At 50.6% G+C, this 25,940-nt stretch overlaps 1 protein-coding gene across 2 annotated transcripts in view; it reads left to right on the forward strand.

The window, feature by feature from the left end:
• The first annotated feature begins 12,530 nt into the window (after positions 1–12,530).
• HTR6 (5-hydroxytryptamine receptor 6) overlaps positions 12,531–25,940 on the forward strand; it is a 42,243-nt gene continuing 28,833 nt past the window's right edge. Inside the window, exon 1 of one of the 2 annotated variants that reach the window (XM_063942150.1) lies at positions 12,531–13,991. In XM_063942150.1, the coding sequence (XP_063798220.1) occupies positions 13,257–13,991 (735 nt within the window). In that variant the 5' untranslated portion in view covers positions 12,531–13,256. The remainder of the gene's footprint in view (positions 13,992–25,940) is intronic. The other variant, XM_063942149.1, reaches the window with a different exon arrangement.

The raw sequence follows: 25,940 nt of genomic DNA on the forward strand, positions 1-25,940 counted from the left end.
TAATGATCTTGATTTGTTCAGATTTGAGATCTGCAACTGGTTGGGGGCCCAGCAGGAGACGTGGGGTCAGGTTTGTCACCACCCATTTTTGCATAGCTCCTCCTAAAATCTAGTGGGTCATTCCGAGTTGATTGCTCGCTAGATACTTTTAGCAGTCGTGCAAACGCATAGTCGCCACCCACAGAGGAGTATATTTTTGCTGTGCAAGTGTGCGAATGCCTGTGCAGCCGAGCTCTTCAAAAACATTTTGTGCAGTTTCTGAGTAGCTCTGGACTTTCTCTGCCCTTGCGATCACTTCAGTCTTTTTGGTCCCAGAATTGACGTCAGACACCCGCGCTAACGAATGCTTAGACACGCCTGCGTTTTCCCAACCACTCCCAGAAAATGGTCAGTTGCCACCCTCAAACGCCCTCTTCCTGTCAATCTCCTTGCGATCGGCAGTGCGAATGGATTCTTCGTTAAATCCATCGCTCAGCAACGATCCGCTTTGTACTCGTACGACGCACCAGCGCATTGCGGTGCATGATCATGCGCAGTAGTTACCTGATCGCTGCGCAGTGAAAAACGTCAGAAAGTGATCAACTCGGAATGACCTTGCTAATTTCCTTTGCCTCCCCTTGGAATAACAATGAAGAATACAAAATACCAATGCAAATCAAATAAAAAACTCAAGCATCTGTCTGCCCCTTTAAAAATCAAATGGGAATTTTCTCCCCGGCAGCAATCCGAACTAAAATGTCATTTACATAATGCAAAGGGACAGCTTAGACTTAGGTCAATATGCAGCCAGCCAACCAGAAATGCCAAAAGCCAGCCCTGTGCATCGCTGCATCCTTCCCTTTATAACCTGTAAGAGATACGCCAGCCCTGTGCATCGCTGCATCCTTCCCTTTATAACCTGTAAGAGATACGCCAGCCCTGTGCATCGCTGCATCCTTCCCTTTATAACCTGTAAGAGAAACTCCAGCCCTGTGCATCGCTGCATCCTTCCCTTTATAACCTACAAGAGATACGCCAGCCCTGTGCATCGCTGCATCCTTCCCTTTATAACCTACAAGAGATACGCCAGCCCTGTGCATCGCTGCATCCTTCCCTTTATAACCTGCAAGAGATACGCCAGCCCTGTGCATCGCTGCATCCTTCCCTTTATAACCTGCAAGAGACACGCCAGCCCTGTGCATCACTGCATCCTTCCCTTTATAACCTGCAAGGGATAAGCCAGCCCTGTGCATCGCTGCATCCTTCCCTTTATAACCTACAAGAGATATGCCAGCCCTGTGCATCGCTGCATCCTTCCCTTTATAACCTGCAAGAGATACGCCAGCCCTGTGCATCACTGCATCCTTCCCTTTATAACCTGCAAGAGATACGCCAGCCCTGTGCATCACTGCATCCTTCCCTTTATAACCTACAAGAGATACGCCAGCCCTGTGCATCGCTGCATCCTTCCCTTTATACACTGCAAGAGATACGCCAGCCCTGTGCATCGCTGCATCCTTCCCTTTATAACCTACAAGAGATACGCCAGCCCTGTGCATCGCTGCATCCTTCCCTTTATAACCTGCAAGAGATACGCCAGACCTGTGCATCGCTGCATCCATCCCTTTATAACCTGTAAGAGATACGCCAGCCCTGTGCATCGCTGCATCCTTCCCTTTATAACCTGCAAGATATACGCCAGCCCTGTGCATCGCTGCATCCTTCCCTTTATAACCTACAAGATATACACCAGCCCTGTGCATCGCTGCATCCTTCCCTTTATAACCTACAAGAGATACGCCAGCCCTGTGCATCGCTGCATCCTTCCCTTTATAACCTGTAAGAGATACGCCAGCCCTGTGCATCGCTGCATCCTTCCCTTTATAACCTGCAAGATATACGCCAGCCCTGTGCATCGCTGCATCCTTCCCTTTATAACCTACAAGATATACACCAGCCCTGTGCATCGCTGCATCCTTCCCTTTATAACCTACAAGATATACACCAGCCCTGTGCATCGCTGCATGCTTCCTTTTATAACCTATAAGAGATACGCCAGCCCTGTGCATCGCTGCATCCTTCCCATTATAACCTACAAGAGATACGCCAGCCCTGTGCATCGCTGCACCCTTCCCTTTATAACCTGCAAGAGATACGCCAGCCCTGTGCATCGCTGCATCCTTCCCTTTATAACCTGCAAGAGATACGCCTGCCCTGTGCATCGCTGCATCCTTCACTTTATAACCTGCAAGAGATACGCCAGCCCTGTGCATCGCTGCATCCTTCCCTTTATAACCTGCAAGAGATACGCCAGCCCTGTGCATCGCTGCAATGTTCCCTATATTACCTACAAGAGATACGCCAGCCCTGTGCATCGCTGCATCCTTCCCTTTATAACCTGCAAGAGATACGCCAGCCCTGTGCATCGCTGCATCCTTCCCTTTATAACCTGCAAGAGATACGCCAGCCCTGTGCATCGCTGCATCCTTCCCTTTATAACCTGTAAGAGATACACCAGCCCTGTGCATCGCTGCATCCTTCCCTTTATAACCTGCAAGAGATACGCCAGCCCTGTGCATCGCTGCATCCTTCCCTTTATAACCTGTAAGAGATACACCAGCCCTGTGCATCGCTGCATCCTTCCCTTTATAACCTGCAAGAGATACGCCAGCCCTGTGCATCGCTGCAATGTTCCCTATATAACCTACAAGAGATACGCCAGCCCTGTGCATCGCTGCATCCTTCCCTTTATAACCTGCAAGATATACACCAGCCCTGTGCATCGCTGCATCCTTCCCTTTATAACCTGCAAGACATACACAAGCCCTGTGCATCGCTGCATCCTTCCTTTTATAACCTGCAAGAGATACGCCAGCCCTGTGCATCACTGCATCCTTCCCTTTATAACCTGCAAGAGATACACCAGCCCTGTGCATCGCTGCATCCTTCTCTTTATAACCTGCAAGAGATACGCCAGCCTTGTGCATCGCTGCATCCTTCCCTTTATAACCTGCAAGAGATACGCCAGCCCTGTGCATCGCTGCATCCTTCCCTTTATAACCTACAAGAGATACGCCAGCCCTGTGCATCGCTGCATCCTTCCCTTTATAACCTGCAAGAGATATGCCAGCCCTGTGCATCGCTGCATCCTTCCCTTTATAACCTGCAAGAGATACGCCAGCCCTGTGCATCGCTGCATCCTTCCCTTTATAACCTGCAAGAGATACGCCAGCCCTGTGCATCGCTGCATCCTTCCCTTTATAACCTACAAGAGATACGCCAGCCCTGTGCATCGCTGCAATCTTCCCTTTATAACCTGCAAGGGATACACCGGCCCTGTGCATCGCTGCATCCTTCCCTTTATAACCTGCAAGAGATACGCCGGCCCTGTGCATCGCTGCATCCTTCCCTTTATGACCTGCAAGAGATACACAGGCCCTGTGCATCACTGCATCCTTCCCTTTATAACCTGCAAGAGATACGCCAGCCCTGTGCATCGCTGCATCCTTCCATTTATAACCTGCAAGAGATACGCCAGCCCTGTGCATCGCTGCATCCTTCCCTTTATGACCTGCAAGAGATACACAGGCCCTGTGCATCGCTGCATCCCTCTCTTTATAACCTGCAAGAGATACGCCAGCCCTGTGCATCGCTACATCCTTCTCTTTATAACCTGCAAGAGATACACCAGCCCTGTGCATCGCTGTACCCTTCCCTTTGTAACCTGCAAGAGATACGCCAGCCCTGTGCATCGCTGCATCCTTCCCTCCATAATCTGCAAGAGATACGCCAGCCCTGTGCATCGCTGCACCCTTCCCTTTATAACCTGTAAGAGATACGCCAGCCCTGTGCATCGCTGCATCCTTCTCTTTATAACCTGCAAGAGATACGCCAGCCCTGTGCATCGCTGCATCCTTCTCTTTATAACCTGCAAGAGATACACCAGCCCTGTGCATCGCTGCACCCTTCCCTTTATAACCTGCAAGAGATACGCCAGCACTGTGCATCGCTGCATCCTTCCCTCCATAATCTGCAAGAGATACGCCAGCCCTGTGCATCGCTGCAACCTTCCCTTTATAACCTGTAAGAGATACACCAGCCCTGTGCATCGCTGCACCCTTCCCTTTATAACCTGCAAGAGATACGCCAGCCCTGTGCATCGCTGCATCCTTCCCTCCATAATCTGCAAGAGATACGCCAGCCCTGTGCATCGCTGCATCCTTCCCTTTATAACCTACAAGAGATACGCCAGCCCTGTGCATCGCTGCATCCCTCTCTTTATAACCTGCAAGAGATAGGCCAGCCCTGTGCATCCCTGCATCCTTCCCTTTATAACCTGCAAGAGATACGCCAGCCCTGTGCATCGCTGCATCCTTCCCTTTATAACCTGCAAGATATACACCAGCCCTGTGCATCGCTGCATCCTTCCCTTTATAACCTGCAAGAGATACACAAGCCCTGTGCATCGCTGCATCCTTCCCTTTATAACCTGCAAGAGATACGCCAGCCCTGTGCATCGCTGCATCCTTCCCTTTATAACCTACAAGAGATACACAAGCCCTGTGCATCACTGCATCCTTCCCTTTATAACCTGCAAGAGATACGCCAGCCCTGTGCATCGCTGCATCCTTCCCTTTATAACCTGCAAGAGATACGCCAGCCCTGTGCATCGCTGCATCCTTCCCTTTATAACTTGCAGGAGATACTCACAAGCCCTGTGCATCGCTGCATACTTCTCTTTATAACCTGCAAGAGATACGCCAGCCCTGTGCATCGCTGCATCCTTCCCTTTATAACCTGCAAGAAATACACAAGCCCTGTGCATCGCTGCATACTTCTTTATAACCTGCAAGAGATACGCCAGCCCTGTGCATCGCTGCATCCTTCCCTTTATAACCTGCAAGAGATACACAAACCCTGTGCATCGCTGCATCCTTCCCTTTATAACCTGCAAGAGATACGCCAGCCCTGTGTATCGCTGCATCCTTCCCTTTATAACCTGCAAGAGATACGCCAGCCCTGTGCATCGCGGCATCCTTCCCTTTATAACCTGCAAGAGATACGCCAGCCCTGTGCATCGCTGCATCCTTCCCTTTATAACCTGCAAGAGATACGCCAGCCCTGTGCATCGCTGCATCCTTCCCTTTATAACCTGCAAGAGTTACACAAGCCCTGTGCATCACTGCATCCTTCCCTTTATAACCTGCAAGAGATACGCCAGCCCTGTGCATCGCTGCATCCTTCCCTTTATAACCTACAAGAGATACACAAGCCCTGTGCATCGCTGCATCCTTCCCTTTATAACCTGCAAGAGATACGCCAGCCCTGTGCATCGCTGCATCCTTCCCTTTATAACCTGCAAGAGATACGCCAGCCCTGTGCATCGCTGCATCCTTCCCTTTATAACCTGCAAGAGATACGCCAGCCCTGTGCATCGCTGCATCCTTCCCTTTATAACCTGCAAGAGATACGCCAGCCCTGTGCATCGCTGCATCCTTCCCTTTATAACCTACAAGAGATACGCCAGCCCTGTGCATCGCTGCATCCTTCCCTTTATAACCTGCAAGAGATACACCAGCCCTGTGCATCGCTGCATCCTTCCCTTTATAACCTGCAAGAGATATGCCAGCCCTGTGCATCGCTGCATCCTTCCCTTTATAACCTGCAAGAGATACGCCAGCCCTGTGCATCGCTGCATCCTTCCCTTTATAACCTGCAAGAGATACGCCAGCCCTGTGCATCGCTGCATCCTTCCCTTTATAACCTACAAGAGATACGCCAGCCCTGTGCATCGCTGCAATCTTCCCTTTATAACCTGCAAGGGATACACCGGCCCTGTGCATCGCTGCATCCTTCCCTTTATAACCTGCAAGAGATACGCCGGCCCTGTGCATCGCTGCATCCTTCCCTTTATGACCTGCAAGAGATACACAGGCCCTGTGCATCACTGCATCCTTCCCTTTATAACCTGCAAGAGATACGCCAGCCCTGTGCATCGCTGCATCCTTCCATTTATAACCTGCAAGAGATACGCCAGCCCTGTGCATCGCTGCATCCTTCCCTTTATGACCTGCAAGAGATACACAGGCCCTGTGCATCGCTGCATCCCTCTCTTTATAACCTGCAAGAGATACGCCAGCCCTGTGCATCGCTACATCCTTCTCTTTATAACCTGCAAGAGATACACCAGCCCTGTGCATCGCTGTACCCTTCCCTTTGTAACCTGCAAGAGATACGCCAGCCCTGTGCATCGCTGCATCCTTCCCTCCATAATCTGCAAGAGATACGCCAGCCCTGTGCATCGCTGCACCCTTCCCTTTATAACCTGTAAGAGATACGCCAGCCCTGTGCATCGCTGCATCCTTCTCTTTATAACCTGCAAGAGATACACCAGCCCTGTGCATCGCTGCACCCTTCCCTTTATAACCTGCAAGAGATACGCCAGCACTGTGCATCGCTGCATCCTTCCCTCCATAATCTGCAAGAGATACGCCAGCCCTGTGCATCGCTGCAACCTTCCCTTTATAACCTGTAAGAGATACACCAGCCCTGTGCATCGCTGCACCCTTCCCTTTATAACCTGCAAGAGATACGCCAGCCCTGTGCATCGCTGCATCCTTCCCTCCATAATCTGCAAGAGATACGCCAGCCCTGTGCATCGCTGCATCCTTCCCTTTATAACCTACAAGAGATACGCCAGCCCTGTGCATCGCTGCATCCCTCTCTTTATAACCTGCAAGAGATAGGCCAGCCCTGTGCATCCCTGCATCCTTCCCTTTATAACCTGCAAGAGATACGCCAGCCCTGTGCATCGCTGCATCCTTCCCTTTATAACCTGCAAGATATACACCAGCCCTGTGCATCGCTGCATCCTTCCCTTTATAACCTGCAAGAGATACACAAGCCCTGTGCATCGCTGCATCCTTCCCTTTATAACCTGCAAGAGATACGCCAGCCCTGTGCATCGCTGCATCCTTCCCTTTATAACCTACAAGAGATACACAAGCCCTGTGCATCACTGCATCCTTCCCTTTATAACCTGCAAGAGATACGCCAGCCCTGTGCATCGCTGCATCCTTCCCTTTATAACCTGCAAGAGATACGCCAGCCCTGTGCATCGCTGCATCCTTCCCTTTATAACTTGCAGGAGATACTCACAAGCCCTGTGCATCGCTGCATACTTCTCTTTATAACCTGCAAGAGATACGCCAGCCCTGTGCATCGCTGCATCCTTCCCTTTATAACCTGCAAGAAATACACAAGCCCTGTGCATCGCTGCATACTTCTTTATAACCTGCAAGAGATACGCCAGCCCTGTGCATCGCTGCATCCTTCCCTTTATAACCTGCAAGAGATACACAAACCCTGTGCATCGCTGCATCCTTCCCTTTATAACCTGCAAGAGATACGCCAGCCCTGTGTATCGCTGCATCCTTCCCTTTATAACCTGCAAGAGATACGCCAGCCCTGTGCATCGCGGCATCCTTCCCTTTATAACCTGCAAGAGATACGCCAGCCCTGTGCATCGCTGCATCCTTCCCTTTATAACCTGCAAGAGATACGCCAGCCCTGTGCATCGCTGCATCCTTCCCTTTATAACCTGCAAGAGTTACACAAGCCCTGTGCATCACTGCATCCTTCCCTTTATAACCTGCAAGAGATACGCCAGCCCTGTGCATCGCTGCATCCTTCCCTTTATAACCTACAAGAGATACACAAGCCCTGTGCATCGCTGCATCCTTCCCTTTATAACCTGCAAGAGATACGCCAGCCCTGTGCATCGCTGCATCCTTCCCTTTATAACCTGCAAGAGATACGCCAGCCCTGTGCATCGCTGCATCCTTCCCTTTATAACCTGCAAGAGATACGCCAGCCCTGTGCATCGCTGCATCCTTCCCTTTATAACCTGCAAGAGATACGCCAGCCCTGTGCATCGCTGCATCCTTCCCTTTATAACCTGCAAGAGATACGCCAGCCCTGTGCATCGCTGCATCCTTCCCTTTATAACCTGCAAGAGATACGCCAGCCCTGTGCATCGCTGCATCCTTCCCTTTATAACCTGCAAGAGATACGCCAGCCCTGTGCATCGCTGCATCCTTCCCTTTATAACCTGCAAGAGATACGCCAGCCCTGTGCAGCTTTGTTAGCAGTTGGGCAAAACCATGTGCACTGCAGGTGTGGCAGATGTAACATGTGCAGAGAGAGTTAGATGTGGGTGTGGTGTGTTCAAACTGAAATCTAATTTGCAGTGTAAAAATGAAGCAGACAGTATTTACCCTGCACAGAAATATAATAACCCACCGAAATCGAACTCTCTCTGCACATGTTACATCTGCCTCCGCTGCAGTGCACATGGTTTTGCCCAACTGCTAACAAAGGCCCTCATTCCGAGTTGTTTGCTCGTTATTTTCCTTCGCATCGGTGCGATTTTCCGCTAATTGCGCATGCGCAATGTTCGCAGTGCGGCTGCGTCAAGTAAATTTGCTAAGAAGTTTGGTATTTTACTCACGGCATTACGAGGTTTTTTCTTCGTTCTGGTGATCGGAGTGTGATTGACAGGAAGTGGGTGTTTCTGGGCGGAAACTTATGGGTGTGTGTGAAAAAACGCTGCCGTTTCTGGGAAAAACGCGGGAGTTGCTGGAGAAACGGGGGAGTGTCTGGGCGAACGCTGGGTGTGTTTGTGACGTCAAACCAGTAACGAAACTGACTGAACTGATCGCAGATGCCGAGTAAGTCTGGAGCTACTCAGAAACTGCTAAGAAGTGTCTATTCGCAATTCTGCTAATCTTTCGTTCGCAATTCTGCTAAGCTAAGATACACTCCCAGAGGGCGGCAGCCTAGCGTGTGCAATGCTGCGAAAAGCGGCTAGCGAGCGAACAACTCGGAATGACCCCCAATGTCGGACTGGGGCAAGAAGGGCCCACCGGGGTAATGCAGTGGTAGGGGCCCATGGTTAAGGGTGTGGCCAGCCAATAGTGGAGGTGTGGCCAATCACAACAGAGGCCCGGCTAACTGTAAGAGTGTATGGGCTGGGCCCATAGTCCTGTGCAGTATACAGTAACATATGTATAATGTATCATTAAAGTGCACTAGGATACAGTTTGGAATCTAAAACCTAGAGGAGGAGGTGGGCCCACCCGTGGTTTCCCCTGTGGGCCAGTCCTGTGCAGAATTAAAGGGTTTGGAACAATTTTACACGAAAACTGCTCAAAAAGTTCTTTAATAAGTTAAAATGTTCTTTAATACATTTAAGTGATACTAAAATAATGTGGAAAGGGCTGGAAAACACCTTTTTCACATTATTTTAATTAAAAAAAAAGTTAATAAATCTGCCTGTTAATGATCCCCGGAATGTTTACAATTCTGAAGACAACGTATTTAATGGGGTGTAGCATGGTATGCCGGTGGCCGGGCTCCCAGCGACCAGCATACTGACGCGGGTGCTCGCTGCGCTTGCCACGCTGCGGGCACAGTGGCGTGCTATCACGCTATTTTAATCTCCCTCCTGGGGGGTCGTGGACCCCCACGAGGGAGAAAAAGTGTAGGTATGTCGGCTGTCGGGATTCCGGTGCCGGTATACTGTGCGCCGGGATCCCGACAATTGGCATACTGAAGACCACCCATTTAATGCGTTCATAAAAAATAAACACAATAATATTTCTCCCTGTTGTATACAAGGTTTAGTCTCTTTTTATTGTGCCTGCTGTTTGCATAGGACAGGGGTGGGGAACCTCCAGCCCGCGGGCCCAACGCCGTTTGTTCCGGCCCACCCGCTTGTTTGGCAGCGAGACACGCCGCCGCTCAGTCCGGTAGCGGCGTGTCTCAGCTGTCAGGGCAGGGAGGAGAGCGTAGCTACTATGTCCGGCACCGTGGGTAGGATCTCAAACCAGCCACCGGTTCGTGAGCCAATCAGAGCTCGCTGACCGGCAGCCAATCAGGAGCCGCCGCTGCAGGTCCGCAAGCTCTGATTGTCTCACAAACCAGCGGCTAGTTTGAGGTCCTACACACCCCTGCAGCCTGACATAGCCGCGCTCTCCTCTCTGCCCTGATCCAACAGCTGAGACACGCTGCAGCCGGAGCTGCAGTAGCGGTGAGTGGTATGGCACTGTGGGGGCATTTGTATATCAGGCACTGTGGGGGGCATTTATATATCTGGCACTGTGGGGCATTTATATATCTGGCACTGTGGGGGCATATGTGTATATGGCACTGTGGGGGCATTTGTATATCTGGCACTGTGGGGGCATTTGTATATCTGGCACTGTGGGGGCATTTGTATATCTGGCACTGTGGGGGGGCATTTCTGTAACTGGCACTGTGGGGGGCATTTGTGTATCTGGCACTGTGGGGACATGCGTATCTGACACTGTGGGGGCATTTGTGTATCTGCCACTGTGGGGGCATTTGTGTATCTGGCACTGTGGGGGCATTTGTGTATCTGGCACTGTGGGGCCATTTGTATATCTGGCACTGTGGGGGCATTTGTGTATCTGGCACTTTGGGGGCATTTGAGTATCTGGCACTGTGGGGCAATGTGTATCTGGCACTGTGGGGGGCATTTGTGTATCAGGCACTGTGGGGGAATTTGTGTATCTGGCACTGTGGGGCCATTTGTTTATCTGGCACTCTGGGAGCATTTGTATATCTGGCACTGTGGGGGGCATTTCTGTAACTGGCACTGTGGGGCCATTTGTATATCTGGCACTGTGGGGGCATTTGGGTATCTGTCACTCTGGGGGCATTTGTATATCTGGCACTCTGGGGGCATTTGTGTATCTGGCACTGTGGGGGCATTTGTGTATCTGGCACTGTGGGGGCATTTGTGTATCTGGCACTGTGGGGGCATTTGTGTATCTGGCACTGTGGGGGCATTTGTGTATCTGGCACTGTGGGGGCATTTGTATATCTGGCACTCTGGGGGCATTTGTGTATCTGGCACTGTGGGGGCATTTGTGTATCTGGCACTGTGGGGGCATTTGTGGATCTGGCACTGTGGGGGCATTTGTATATCTGGCACTGTGGGGGCATTTGTATATCTGGCACTGTGGGGGCATTTGTGGATCTGGAACTGAACTGACATATGTGTATCTGGCACTGCACTGACATGCGTATCTGGCACTGCACTATTGGGGGCATATGTGTATCACGTCCCATTTTAATTGGCCACACCCATTTTGCACTCAGTACCTCTAAGGGGCATAACTACTGGGGGGCAGGGTAATTTTTAAGTTGATAATTTTTGTATGGCCCCCAAAGGATTTTAGAAATATCCAAATGGCCCTTGGTAGAAAAAAGGTTCCCCACCACTGGCATAGGAGCATGTACTAGTTCCTAGTATAATCCATATGAGGGAGTGTCACGCTCGGCGTAAGTTGGGGTTCCGACAACCGAGTTTTGGCTGTAGGGACAGCTACCTGTGAGGAGAGTAAACGAGGTGGCTGAATGTAATTCCTTCTCATGGGGTGGAAGCCAAACTAAGTGGGCGTAAAGAAAAGGAGGTCTCAGTAGGAAGATAACTGCAGTTTTAATGAATAATCAGGCTGTACACGAATATTGGAGAAAGAGAAGAAACTGGAAGAATTAGAGTCTATGGTTAAATGACTTGAAGAGTGAAGCTGAAGAACTCCGGTAAAGAAGAAATGAAGACGTGGTTTGTGATTGAAAGACGAGGCTGAAGAACTTGGACTTTGAAGAAATGAAGACTGTGGTTTGTGATTGAAAGACTAGGCTGAAGAACTTGGACTTTGAAGAAATGAGGACTGTGGTTTGTGATTGAAAGACGAGGCTGAAGAACTTGGACTTTGAAGAAATGAGGACTGTGGTTTGTGATTGAAAGACGAGGCTGAAGAACTTGGACTTTGAAGAAATGAGGACTGTGGTTTGTGATTGAAAGACGAGGCTGAAGAACTTGGACTTTGAAGAAATGAAGACGTCTGCGGGAACCGCCGTTAGCACCTGGAGCTCCTCTACGACCTGGAACCCCATGAGCGCTTCCACGAGTGGCAACGGACTTAGACAGCAGGACTGCAGCAGCGTTTAGGTAACCGATGGATGAGAGCAACCAGGACCAGGGAACCAGAAGTAACCTGGAAGCACAGAGCTGGAGAACCTTTCACAAGGAGGTAACATGAAGCACTGGCACTCTCCCTCTGAGCCTCATCCCCTTCCCGCCCAGTGACCGCCTCTGTCTCAGAGGCGATTGCTGGGCACCGATGATTACTATGCGCCGGCGCACTGCAGCACCGGCGCAGTTGCGACCCGATCGCTGCGCTGCGACAAACTGCAGCAAGCGATCGGGTCGGAATGACCCCAGGAGCCCTTTGCCGCCATGCAATCACACATGCTATACCTTTTAGTATTTGCACCGCCCTATATATTAATCTAACCTGTATGATATAATATACCCCTGCGCGTAAATTCAAGGGAAGAAGTCGCAAGTTGTAATTTATTTATACGATATAATGTACAGGAGATTATACCAATGTGGTGCATGTAAGTCAATTGGAAGTAATAAGAATTAGCGACCCCCGAAGTGTTGGGTATACACAGCGCTGGGACCACAGGCGGGGAAGCATAAGGCTGCCCAAGGCACCAGACGCTGCGAGACCATTCCCCCAGTAGTAGGATGTGCATTGGCATTTAATCAGCGTGGTAGGATGAATTCGGTTGTGGAAAAGTCAATTCATTCCCGGAGATAATGAGATTTCTCCCTGCGAGAGGAAGGGGGCTTGGAAGGGGTGGGACGCGTCACTCGAGTTTCCATACCCTCGCCGTCAGCTGCTGGGCTTTGTGCTGCTCACTCACCGACGACTTACACATTTCACAGTCGCTGCCTTTTGAAAAGGGATTTCCATGTCATTGGAATCCTGTGCCAAGTCTGTTGTTCCTGCGGGAGGCATGGCGGAGACGCCGAGGGAGGCTGCTGACAGAGGAGAAGTGACAGGAAGATGGGGGGAAGAGACAGGGTACTGAGAGGTAGTGACACACACAAGCTGAACTACTGAAAGATTATTATTAGACGCAGGGAGGAAAAAAAGAGACGAAGACGAAAACCACACATGAATATCGGAAGCACAAAGGCTTCGGCTGGAGGCTGGCACCGAGGAGATGGCGACAAAAGTGTGAAGACACAAAAGTGGATAGGAGAGGAGGGAGACAAAGCATGGGCTGGGATAGGGATGAGAGTGTAGGTGCAGGATAGATGGAGTGGAGAAACCAGAGGGACTGGGCAAGGAGAAGACGCCTGCAATGGTCACCTCTCAGTAGGAAGATCCTTCATGGCTCAGCTCATGGATGAAGAATGGAATGGGCTCTATGGGAAAGGGGTCCTGGGAGCTCCTCCCAATGGCGGAAAAGTCTGGATGGCCATTTTCCTTTGCTTCATAATCTTCCTGACCACCTTGGGCAACTCTCTCCTCATCTTACTCATCTTCACCCAGAGGTCCCTGCGAAACACTTCCAACTACTTCCTGGTGTCGCTCTTCATGTCGGATCTCATGGTGGGCCTGGTGGTCATGCCGCCGGCCATGTTGAACGAACTGTACGGGAAGTGGGTCCTGGAGGCTGAGTTTTGTTGCGTCTGGTACTCTTTTGATGTCATGTGCTGCAGCGCGTCCATACTCAACCTCTGCGTCATCAGCCTGGACAGGTACCTTCTGATCATTTCCCCGCTCAAGTACAAGCTCCGCATGACCTCCTGTCGGGCCCTCGGCTTGATTCTAGCCACGTGGACGCTGGCCGCTCTGGCATCTTTCCTGCCCATCGAGATGGGATGGCACGGGCAGGGCTTTGAGGAGCAGCCGTTGAACCTGACATCTGGGTCAGAGGAGAAGCAGTGTCGCCTCCTGGTCAGCCTACCCTATGCTTTGATTGTCTCCTGCCTGACGTTCTTCCTGCCGTCTGCGGCCATCTCGTTCACCTACTGCAGGATCCTGCTGGCAGCCAGGAAACAGGCTGTTCAGGTGGCTTCTCTGACCACGAACGTGCCCAACGTGTCTGGAGACCACGTGCAGGTGAGTACCTCCCCCTCTTGATCATGTGCAGTAATAACACTGTTCAGCCGCTCACAAACTTTCAGAGAAATGCAACAAGTAAGTAATAAGCGCAATAGTATAGTCTGTTGTCACCTCTAGAGCCCCAGAAGGCGGAATAGACACTTTCTCCTGCCACGTACTTGGGTGGGATTGTATCAATTGAAATATAATCTTTAATATATAAAAATAATTTTATTTTATTTTTATTATTATTTCCGTGCTGCAGCTGTGGTTATGTATAAGAAATTGGTATGATATCTGCGTTTGGCTATGAATAATTGGAAGACTTCCTGTAAAATGGCGGGCGGTACACCTGTCAAATGGCGGGCGGTACGCCTAGTCACAGAAGGAGCAAAGATAACGGAGGCTCCATCTCTATAGCGCACACATATACTGCAGAGCTTTACAGAGAGAATTTCTGCCCAGTCACATCAGTCCCTGCCCCAGTAGAGATAACAATCTGTATTCCCTATAAGCACAGGGAGAACATAGAAACTCCACACAGTTAGGGCCATGGTGGGAATCAAACCCATGACCTCAGTGCTGTGAGGCAGTAATGCTAACCATTACACCATCCGTGCTGTCCTTTAAGCCAATAAGCTCAGCAGCCAGTTACAGGAGGCAGCATGATTCAACTAGCGGGGACTCACGCACATGAGAATCACGGATGGTGTACGTTTCCTCACCGCTACAGGAGCGGTGAGGATAAGTCAGAGAAAGAAGGGCACATCTGGTGTTCACCCGCCAGGAAAACCCACAGGTTTCGTACTTTCCGCGGAGTCACTTTCTGTGTGCTAGTCCCTGATTTTAAGGCTATTTGATTGAATAGCCTTTCCCTGCGCCGAAGGGTAATTACCCAAAAATTAGCCGCTGGGTAAACCTCGCGGCTAGCTGAATGCCTGAGTGTGTATAAAATGTGTTTGAGACCTGGGGGCAAATTACATAATAGGCATGTTTTTGAGAGGATGGGGACAGGCCGGGAGGGGAGACCTTGACGTGGCTGGTCAGCTGAATTGCAATATTTTCGAACTGCAGGGTGAGGGGGTATATGTCACAGTGAGTGGGTATCTGTGACAGCAAAGGGTGAGTGGGAATGTGTAACAGTGAGTGGGTATGTGTGACAGTGCGGGATCAGTGGGTATGTGTGACAGTGTGGGGTGAGTGGGTATGTGTGACAGTGTGGAGTGAGTGGGTATGTGTGACAGTGCGGGATCAGTGGGAATGTGTAACAGTGAGTGGGTGTGTGTGACAGTGTGGGGTGAGTGAATATGTGTGACAGTGTGGGGTCAGTGGCAATGTGTTACAATGAGTGGGTATGTGTGACAGAGCAGGGTGAGTGGATATGTGTGACAGTGCGGGGTGAGTGGGAATATGTGACAGTACGGGGTGAGTGGGAATATGTGTCAGTGCGGGGTGAGTGGGTATGTATGACAGTGCGGGCCTGAGTGGGAAAGTGTGACAGTGCGGAGTGAGTGGGAAAGTGTGACAGTGCGGGGTGAGTGGGAAAGTGTGACAGTGCGGGGTGAGTGGGAATGTGTGACAGTGCGGTGTAAGTGAGAATGTGCGACAGTGCGGGGTGAGTGGGAATGTGCGACAGTGCGGGTTGAGTGGGTGTGTGTGACAGTGCGGGGTGAGTGGGAATGTGTGACAGTGTGGGGTGAGTGGGAATGTGTGACAGTGCGGTGTGAGTGGGAATGGGTGACAGTGCGGTGTGAGAGGGTTTGTGTGACAGTGCGAGGTGAGTGGGTATGTGTGACAGTGCGGGGTGAGTGGGAATGTGTGACAGTGCGGGGTGAGTGGGAATGTGTGACAGTGCGGGGTGAGTGGGAATGTGTGACAGTGTGGAGTGAGTGGGTATGTGTGACAATGCGGGGTGAGTGGGAATGTGTGACAGTGCGGGATGAGAGGGTATGTGTGACAGTGCGGAGTGAGAGGGTATGTGTGACAGTGCGGGGTGAGTGGGAATGTGTGACAGTGCGGTGTGAGTGGGAATGTGTGACAGTGTGGGGTGAGTGGGTATGTGTGACAATGCGGGGTGAGTGGGAATGTGTGACAGTGCGGGATGAGAGGGTATGTGTTACAGTGCGGGGTGAGAGGGTATGTGTGACAGTGTGGGGTGAGTGGGTATGTGTTACAGTGTGGGGTGAGTGGGTATGTGTGACAGTGCGGGGTGAGTGGGTATGTGTGACAGTGCGGGGTGAGAGGGTATGTGCGACAGTGTGGGATGAGTGGGTATGTGTTACAGTGTGGGATGAGTGGGTATGTGTTACAGTGCAGGGTGAGTGGGTATGTGTGACAGTGCGGTGTAAGTGGGAATGTGTGACAGTGCGGAGTGAGTGGGAATGTGTGACAGTGCGGGGTGAGTGGGTATGGGTGACAGTGCGGTGTGAGTGGGAATGTGTGACAGTGCGGTGTGAGTGGGAATGTGTGACAGTGCGGGGTGAGTGGGAATGTGCGACAGTGTGGGGTAAGTGGGAATGTGCGACAGTGTGGGGTGAGTGGGAATGTGCGACAGTGCGGGGTGAGTGGGTATGTGTTACAGTGCGGGGTGAGTGGGTATGTATTACAACCTTAATTAATAATAAAATAATAAAACATTCTGAGTCTGTACCGCATCCCGTATTAGCAGCTCCCACATCCCGTTCCTTATACAGCGCCAGCAAATTGCATTGCGCTATATTATTACACACTGTAGTAATAGCTGTAGAGATCACACACAACCCCTGAGGAATAACCACAAGTTATGTAAGGGGGATAAATCAGGAATGAAAATATAGCGCTATGGATTGTTTGAGGAAGGGGGCCCCAAACCGGTCTCTTGCTGAGGGCCCCTGAGGTCTAAACCCGCCTGTGGATATTGCCGTACCTGGTGCAGAGTGACATCCCAGCGATTCATACATCGATGTATAAAGTCCGGTAAAGGTATTTGTGATGGAGGGGAAAGCTTGCCTGTATACACACACTCCAATGCTGGATTTTCCGTATACTGTGCCCCAGAGCTCTCCCCACACAATAATCCCTATTATAGGTGACACATTACAGGCAGGTATAGAACACGCTGCGTATTGATGAAGGGAACACATGTTCTTAGTGATAAGAGGTCTCTGAGGCTGGCAATCCCATCACACCCTGAGCGGAGAGATGGATGCGGGTGATTGTGATCATCTTGCTGAACGAAAACCCGCTCTTCAATCTACCCCCACCATATGGCGCCACTTTTCCAGCCTCCGCAGGGTTAAATGTATTATACGAGCTGAACATAAAGCAACACTTTATTCTATACCCTGTAGAAGGTGAATATGTTCAATTTTTTATTTACTTATATGTGGAAATCGCTTTCTCAGAGGTTCCTCCCCGAACAATGCCATATTTCTATGAATGTCACAAGTTGGCCCAATTAATTCATTATGGAGTTTTAGTTTCTTATCGTCACCTATTGCATTAGAATACACACACGGGGGCAGGTGCTATTATAGAAGCCTGTCCCTGCGATGTGAATAAGTGCGCACACATTACTTTCCGATAAACTCTCTCTGCACATGTTACATCTGCCCCACATGCGGTGCAGCATAGTTTTGCCCATTAGAGAAAGATTTTGCTTTTGTGATCCAAGCTGAATCAGGCCCTCAGTGTTAGGGATCTTTGTTCTTACAGCACATGGGGTAACTTTAATTCCGCTGCAAATCTGACAACAATCCGCTCTCAACCTGTGGCGGATATTAAAGTACTGGTCAGCACAGGGCCGGAACTCCTGGGAAAGTGGGGACCCCCTAAATATGAGGTACCCCCCTCCCCAGGCTTGGGCTCTTCTCCACACCCCTCCCAAGGCTTTAGATGCAGAGGTAATAGTGGACAGCTTCATTAATATTGGCCCTCATTCCGAGTTGTTCGCTTCGTTATTTTTCTTCGCATCGGAGCGATTAGTCGCAAACTGCGCATGCACAATGTTCGCAGTGCGACTGCGCCAAGTAAATTAGTACAAAAGTTTGGTATTTTACTCACGGCCTAACAAAGTTTTTTCATCGTTCTGATGATCGTAGTGTGATTGACAGGAAGTGGGTGTTTCTGGGCGGAAACTGTCCGTTTTATGGGAGTGTGCGGAAAAACGCTGCCGTTTCTGGGAAAAACGCGGGAGTGGCTGGAGAAACGGGGGAGTGTCTGGCCGAACGCAGGGCGTGTTTGTGACGTCAAACCAGGAACTAAACTGACTGAACTGATTGCAGTGGAAGAGTAAGTCTCGAGCTACTCAGAAACTGCAAAGAAATTTCTATTCGCAATTCTGCTAATCTTTCGTTCGCATTCTGCTAAGCTAAGATTCACTCCCAGAGGGCGGCGGCTTAGCGTGTGCAATGCTGCTCAAAGCAGCTAGAGAGCGAACAACTCGGAATGAGGGCCATTGTTTTTTTACAAAAGGACTACAGGTACCAGCAAGTCTGCCCAAGCATGACGCCACTTGTCGTACCGCAGACATCAAGTGCTTGGAGGCACCTGTAAAAAAATCAATTTTGCACATAAGACAGTACACACGGTATCCGTCATCACACGTAGGTCGACAATGTCTAGGCCGACCACTATTGGTCAACAGTAACTAGGTCGACAGGTCAAAAGGTCGACATGAGATTTTCACAATTTTTTCCTTTTTTTTGAACTTTTCATACTTAACGATGCACGCGGACTACGATTGGGAATAGTAACCTGGCGAGCGCAGCGAGGCACCTTACCCAAAGCATGGCGAGTGCAACGGTAGCGGAGCGAGGCACCTTGATCGAAGCATGGTGTGCGAAGCGAGTCATGTGAGGGGACATGGTGCATTAATTGGGGTTCCCGGTCACTGGAGGTCATTCCGAGTTGATCGCTCGCTAGTAACTTTTTGCAGCGCTGCGATCAGGTTAAATCTCGGCAAAACTGCGCATGCGTATGCACCACAATGCGCAGGCGCGTCGTACGGGTACAAAGAGGACCGGTGCTGGGCGATGGATTTAACGAAGAATCCATTCGCACAGCCGATCGCAAGGAGATTGACAGGAAGAGGGCGTTTGTGGGTGTCAACTGACCGTTTTCTGGGAGTGGTTGGAAAAACGCAGGCGTGTCCAAGCGTTTGCAAGGCGGGTGTCTGACGTCAATTCCGGAACCAAAAAGATTGAAGTGATCGCAGCGGCTGAGTAAGTTCAGACCTACTCAGAAACTGCACAAAACTTTTTTGTGCCGTCGGCTGCACATGCGATCGCACACTTGCAAAGCAAAAATACACTCCCCTATAGGCGGCGACTATCTGATCGCAGCGCTGCAAAAGATAGCTAGCGAGCGATCAACTCAGAATGACCCCCACTGTACGGAGAAAACGACACCAAAATATGAAAAAACTCATGTCGACCATTTGACCTTCAACAGGTCTACCTAGAATTCCTGTTGACCTAGTTACTGTCGACCAATAGTGGTCGACCATCCATACCACACACACCTAATATTGTAGTCCTTTATTACTGACTAGCCGACACAGCCCTGGTTGACCCGCTTATTACTTACAAATGAAGGGGTCCACGGAGCATCTGGGATCTGCTGCTGCTCCCCCAGGAACGAGGGGTGACTCCTGAACACTCCGCAGGACTGAATGGGGCGCAGCGGCCCCTCGCTCTCGCCAATTAGCGCATCCCCACCAGGTATAAAATCCAGTTTCTGTGACTGTTACTATAATTGTATTAGTCAGAGCCGGTTACCCCACAATGCATCCTGCGCTCTCCTCTGAGAACAGAGACGTGACTCATCTCTCTAGGGCGCGATCTCGTTATACAGATACAAAGTTCTAACTGGATATTTTCTCTCTCCCTGGCATTAAGCACAGCGCCATTGTGCGGACATGGGGGGTAATTCAGATGTGATTGCAGCATCAAATTTGTTAGCAATTGGGCAAAACCATGTGCACTGCAGGTGGGGCAGATGTAACATGTGCAGAGAGAGTTAGATTTGGGTGGGTTATATTGTTTCTGTGCAGGGTAAATACTGGCTGCTTTATTTTTACACTGCAATTTAGATTTCAGTGTGAACACACCCCACCCAAATCTAACTCTCTCTGCACATGTTACATCTGCCCCACCTGCAGTGCACATGGGCCCTCATTCCGAGTTGTTCGCTCGCTAGCTGCTTTTAGCAGCATTGCACACGCTAGGCCGCCGCCCTCTGGGAGTGTATCTTAGCTTAGCAGAATTGCGAACGAAAGATTCGCAAAATTGCGAATAGAAATTTCTTTGCAGTTTCTGAGTAGCTCCAGACTTACTCCTACACTGCGATCAGTTCAGTCAGTTTCGTTCCTGGTTTGACGTCACAAACACGTCCTGCGTTCGCCCAGACACTCCCCCGTTTCTCCAGCCACTCCCGCATTTTTCCCAGAAACGGCAGCGTTTTTCCGCACACACCCATAAAACGGCCAGTTTCCGCCCAGAAACACCCACTTCCTGTCAATCACACTCCGATCACCAGAACGAAGAAAAATCTTCTTAAAGCCGTGAGTAAAATACCAAACTTTTGTGCAAATTTACTTGGCGCAGGCGCACTGCAAACATTGCGCATGCGCAGTTTGCGACTTATCGCACCGATGCGAAGAAAAAGAACGAGCGAACAACTCGGAATGAGGGCCATGGTTTTGCCCAACTCCAACTGCTAACAAATTTGCTGCTGCGATCGTCTCTGAATTACCCCCATGGTGCCTGGGCAAACGGGGGGGGGGGGGGGGGGGGGGGGGGGGAGGTCAAACTGGGGGCAACTGGGAATATTTGGTTGGTTTGCGTTAACGGGAATTCTGTGGGATAATTCATCCATACAGAATGCATCCGTGGGCCTCATCCCCATTTGTATGCTATTGTATAAGCAGCTGGGATTTTTTTCAGGCGATGGACGTGACAAACTTCGCAAGTGATGCATCCACCCGGAAACGACTGGAGACTCGCACCGGCGCCATCGCAAAAACCTCAACAACTGCGCACACACGCAGCATCGACGCAGAAACCAGGAACATCGACCAACTCCCCCTGAGCGAGTCTATGGTCTGCAGCACCGCCGTGGGAGCTGCAACGCTAGCACAAATACCGCCGTTGCGTACATATCGCAATCAGGCACCATGTCCGCGGAAACAGCAGACGCAGTCCTGGTGCAGGGTTTTTCTCCCCGTAGCCTCTGGGTTTTGGAATTCAATTGGAGAACATAAAAAATATAGAAATCACTGCGTCTTTTTTCTCGTACCTCCAGAGTCGGAAGATGGCGGGGAGACCACCGGGAGCCGCGGAGAGGTATCAGATTTTTTTCCCGTTATTTTTGTTTATGTGCCGCAGGGATTTCAGCGCTGAAAACCCCACAACCTTATTTTATTGTATACCGAGTGTATCGGGAGCGCGCATACCCACGGTAATCCATAATTGGGTGTGAGGTAAGCAAGGCTCGCTCCCAATTGAATTCCCCCCTATGAGATGTCATTACGGGCGCTCACAGTCACACTGATCTCTCCGGCATGCGGAGAGATGAGGCGTGACCTGCGGCACAGGAGCACAGAGGGATGCCGTGGCTGAATCACAGCTGCAGTCCATCCCTGGATACCCGCATTGGCGTGAGACGGTGAATCTGGGCTTCCACGGCTGCCGGCAGCAGCAGCCACTGTGCGTGGGACTCAGAAGCCGCCCCGCAGACTGAAACTGTTTATATATAGGTCACCCATTCATCACTTCCACGCGTACAAAGAGACGTCTCATTTACAATCAATGTGTACTTGTTGTGTGGAGTTAATGTGTCTCCAAGTTCCTATTACACAGAAAAATCATTAACTCCTGCAGGCAGCGCACGCAGGGTCCAACACATCTGTACCGGCCTATATCAGTATAACAGAGACCCCATTACTGTTCAGGGGTTAAGGTCCAGCGCCGTAACCATTTGGGAAATAAGATCCGGCCAATAGGTGGTGTTTGCTTCCTGGAAAGGAGATAAGGAATCCAGATCCTCTACAACAGGATCCAATATAGATAAAGTCCTTTCTGGTGCAGGTTCCCCAAATTAAAGAGTCTACTAATTCAGAGTTGATCGCAGCAGCAAATTTGTTAGCAGTTGGGCAAAACCATGGGGGTCATTCCGAGTAGATCATAGCTGTGCTAAATTTAGCACAGCTACGATCATCTTCCCAGACATGCGGGGGGACGCCCAGCACAGGGCTAGTCCACCCCGCATGTCAGGCAGCCCCCCTCCTCCCGCACAAGTACAAAAGCATCGCACAGCGGCGATGCTTTTGTACTTGAAGAGTATCTCCCATCCAGCGCAGCTCCTGCGTGCTGGCAGGGAATTACTCGTCGCTGCCCCGGGTCGCAGCGGCTGCGTGTGATGTCACGCAGACGCTGTGGCCCGCCCCCCCTCCCGCACAGTCCGGCCACGCCTGCATTGGCTGGACCGCACCCCGAAAACGGTGACCAAACACCGCCTTGCCGCCCCCTCCCGTCCAGCGACCACCTCTGTCTGTCAATCAGGCAGAGGCGATCGCTAGGTAACGACAGCCTTTTGCCATCTGACATGCGCCGGCGCACTGCAGTTCAGGCGCATGTGCAGTTCCGACCTGATCGCTGCGCTGCAAACTGTAGTGTGCGATCGGGTCGGAATGACCCCCTATGTGCACTGCAGGTGTGGCAGATGTAACATGTGCAGAGAGAGTTAGATTTGGGTGGGGTGTGTTCAATCTGCAATCTAGTTTGCAGTGTAAAAATAAAGCAGCCAGTATTTACCCTGCACAGAAACAAAATAACCCCCTCAAATCTAATCTCTCTGCACATGTTACATCTGCCCCCCGCAGTGCACATGTTTTTGCCCATTAGAGAACAAATTTGCTGCTGCTATCAGGTCTGAATTAGGCCCAAGGAGTGATGGACCGAGTCAGCCTGCACACACTGCCTGCAGGAGCAGGATCTGCTTTCTCTGTATACCACCCAGGATACGCTGCATGCAGGGGCAGCAGTGCCGACAAGAGGGACAGGGCCCGGCTGTCTTTAATGCCCCGGGCCACTCAAACTCTTAATGCGGCCCTAAATCCTATACAGTAAGCATCAATTCTGCATAAACTTCTGTTACGCGTTTCGTGGGACCACTGGCTGCTTCTTCAGACACTTTATGCCTAAATTTTTTTTTCCTAATGATTGGAATCCCAAATCTTGGGGTAAAAACAACACACTTTGTTCCTTGCGGAGTGGCAGCATTGAGCCGGGTTCCCGCCGGGAGTTCAGAGTATGCAAACAATATTGTGTGGATGCAATTATAAGACAATTAGGCTGTATACATATTGTTTGCATGCGATTATGACAATTAGGCCGTTACCGGGTGACCTTACACGTGGATGTACCTTCCTGTCCTCCCAGCGTGGCGCCCTGTCCGCCGCCACATGTCTGTTGGGACTCACCGTATTGGGAGGACAAGGTCCACAGAGTCAGGAGACACCCCAGAGCGTTCTCTTTGGCAATATTGTGCCCGCTGGCCACCTTCCCCATACGCTTACTGCACGCCTGCCTGCTGTCACCTGGGTTGGGATTGCAGCCCCTGTATTCTGCTGTAGTGGGCCACAGAATGAGGGTTTTTTGGCAGGCCCCCTGTTCCATTCTGTTTTTGTAAGCGCTCCCCAGTCACATTTTACTTGTGGCCCAGGACTCTGTCTGCCCCTGGGCCTTGCCAACTCTGTACCCACTGTTCCAGTGCTTCCTGTTAGGCTTGTGTCTCTGCTGAGAGGTCTTACTGTACCTGGTGCCCGTGCCCGGCTGTATCAGCCCCATACTTTGGTGTACAGTATGACCGTGTTCCCCTCCTTGCACAGCCCCTGTAATATGACATTGGGCAAAATTCTGTGAGGAGCAGCGGTGGCTTCTACCTTTGTGAAGGAGGGGGGCTGCTGCTGGTGATGCCGCCGGGTCTCCCCCTCCTTGTCCCCGCCACCGCCTGGGTCACGCACCTCTACTATGTTCAGTTCACAGACGCCGGGACCTGGCGCATGCGCAGTGATGGTATTGCACATGCGCAAAACCGCAGCTTCTATGGACTGCATCGGCTGCAGCCCATGGAAGCCGGCTAGGGCTGACGAGGCAGGGAGCTGGCTGGCCTATTGCAGCTATTTTGTTTCTGTGACTGACAGGTAGGACTTCCAATAGGAAGTCACTACCAATCCCAGTGTAGCCAGTGCTGTCTCACTGACTGCATCTGGCTTTAGTGACAGTGAGCTGGGTGGCAGATATTACCTAGAGGGATGCAGTCCTGCCCATAGATAAAGACCCCCTCTGCTTTCCAAACACCCCCCCCCCCCTCATTCTTGCGGAGGGCTGGGGGGGGGGGGGGGGGCGAGCTTTCAAAATTTTGCTATGGGGCCCACAAAGATCTAGTTACGCCCCTGGCCCCCATTATGACGGTGAGCTGCTCAACTGTAGCGTGTCGGTTGTGGTGGTCCGCAGTTTCCACGTCGGTATTGGCAATGGCGCCATTTGTCCAGTCACGATGCATAGGTCACACACTGAGCTGTGTCAGTAATACTGCTACCCTTAGCCCAAAAGCTGATAATCATCCCTTTTTGCAACTCGGATAAATCGCCCCTTTTACCCATGACAGCAACGAGTGATATGTATGCAGACGGCCTATCACACACTTTATATACCCACCAAGCCAGCGCACGACACATGACGTACTTCATGGGCTATGCACTACCGCGTCAGATGTAGGAGGTGGTCACAATAATGTGACTCAACTGTGTATGTGTGGCTGCGACAACTCATTGAAATTCCCCCTTTATTTACTGATCAATTGTAATTTTAGAAAGTGAAACGAGCATCTTACAGTATATACTGATAAATACGGTACATGTGAGGTGAAACGAGCACCTTACAGTGTATACTGATAAATGCGGTACATGTGAGGTGAAACGAGCACCTTACAGTGAATACTGATAAATACGGTACATGTGAGGTGAAACGAGCACCTTACAGTGAATACTGATAAATGCGGTACATGTGAGGTGAAACGAGCACCTTACAGTGTATACTGATAAATGCGGTACATGTGAGGTGAAACGAGCACCTTAGTATATACTGATAAATACGGTACATGTGAGGTGAAACGAGCACCTTACAGTGTATACTGATAAATGCGGTACATGTGAGGTGAAACGAGCACCTTACAGTGTATACTGATAAATGCGGTACATGTGAGGTGAAACGAGCACCTTACAGTGTATACTGATAAATACGGTACATGTGAGGTGAAACAAGATTTCCAAAAAGGTTAAAATAGTATTTATTTAATATAATGTGCCTGATTCTAAGCCACAGGCAATGCCGCTGTTCGCGTAGTTGGGCGATTTTCTTGCTACTGTGTGTGTGCAAATATTCCTAAAACTCGTACAGTGCAGGCGTTACCCAGAATGCTCGCAGAGAGGTGATGGAGACACACCTGGTGGTATTACAGATGCCAGGGCTGTCTTAACAGCAGTGTAGGCCCCTGGGCACAGCAATGCACAGGGGCCCCTACCCATCCTCCAGTGGTAGAGGTTGCTATCAGTGGCAGCTTTGATTTCCTGCGGGAAATGGGGCAGCAGGGGGATCACTAAACTGTAGAAGGGGGCATTTGGCTGAATAAAGGGGCCCCGGTACATGACTTCCAGGGTGGTAGGGGGTGTTTAGTATTTAGGGGAGAGATGGATAGTGGAGTGGGCTTAATATTCATAATTTTCTGGAGGTAGGGCAGCTTGCTTGACTGCAGATATCTCAAGTTCCTACAAATAGATTTCTTAGCTTTGAATGGAAAAAAAACTAGTTACTGCGGGCAGGGCCGTCTTTTCGTATGGGCTCAATGGTCACTTGCCCAAGGGCCCCAGGAGTATAAGAGTACTAGGCTGATAGCTGAGGGTCCCCTCTTTCCAGGGGTACCAGA

The sequence above is a fragment of the Pseudophryne corroboree genome, chromosome 10 (genome assembly GCF_028390025.1).
Source record: "Pseudophryne corroboree isolate aPseCor3 chromosome 10, aPseCor3.hap2, whole genome shotgun sequence".
Taxonomy (NCBI): Eukaryota; Metazoa; Chordata; class Amphibia; order Anura; family Myobatrachidae; genus Pseudophryne; species Pseudophryne corroboree.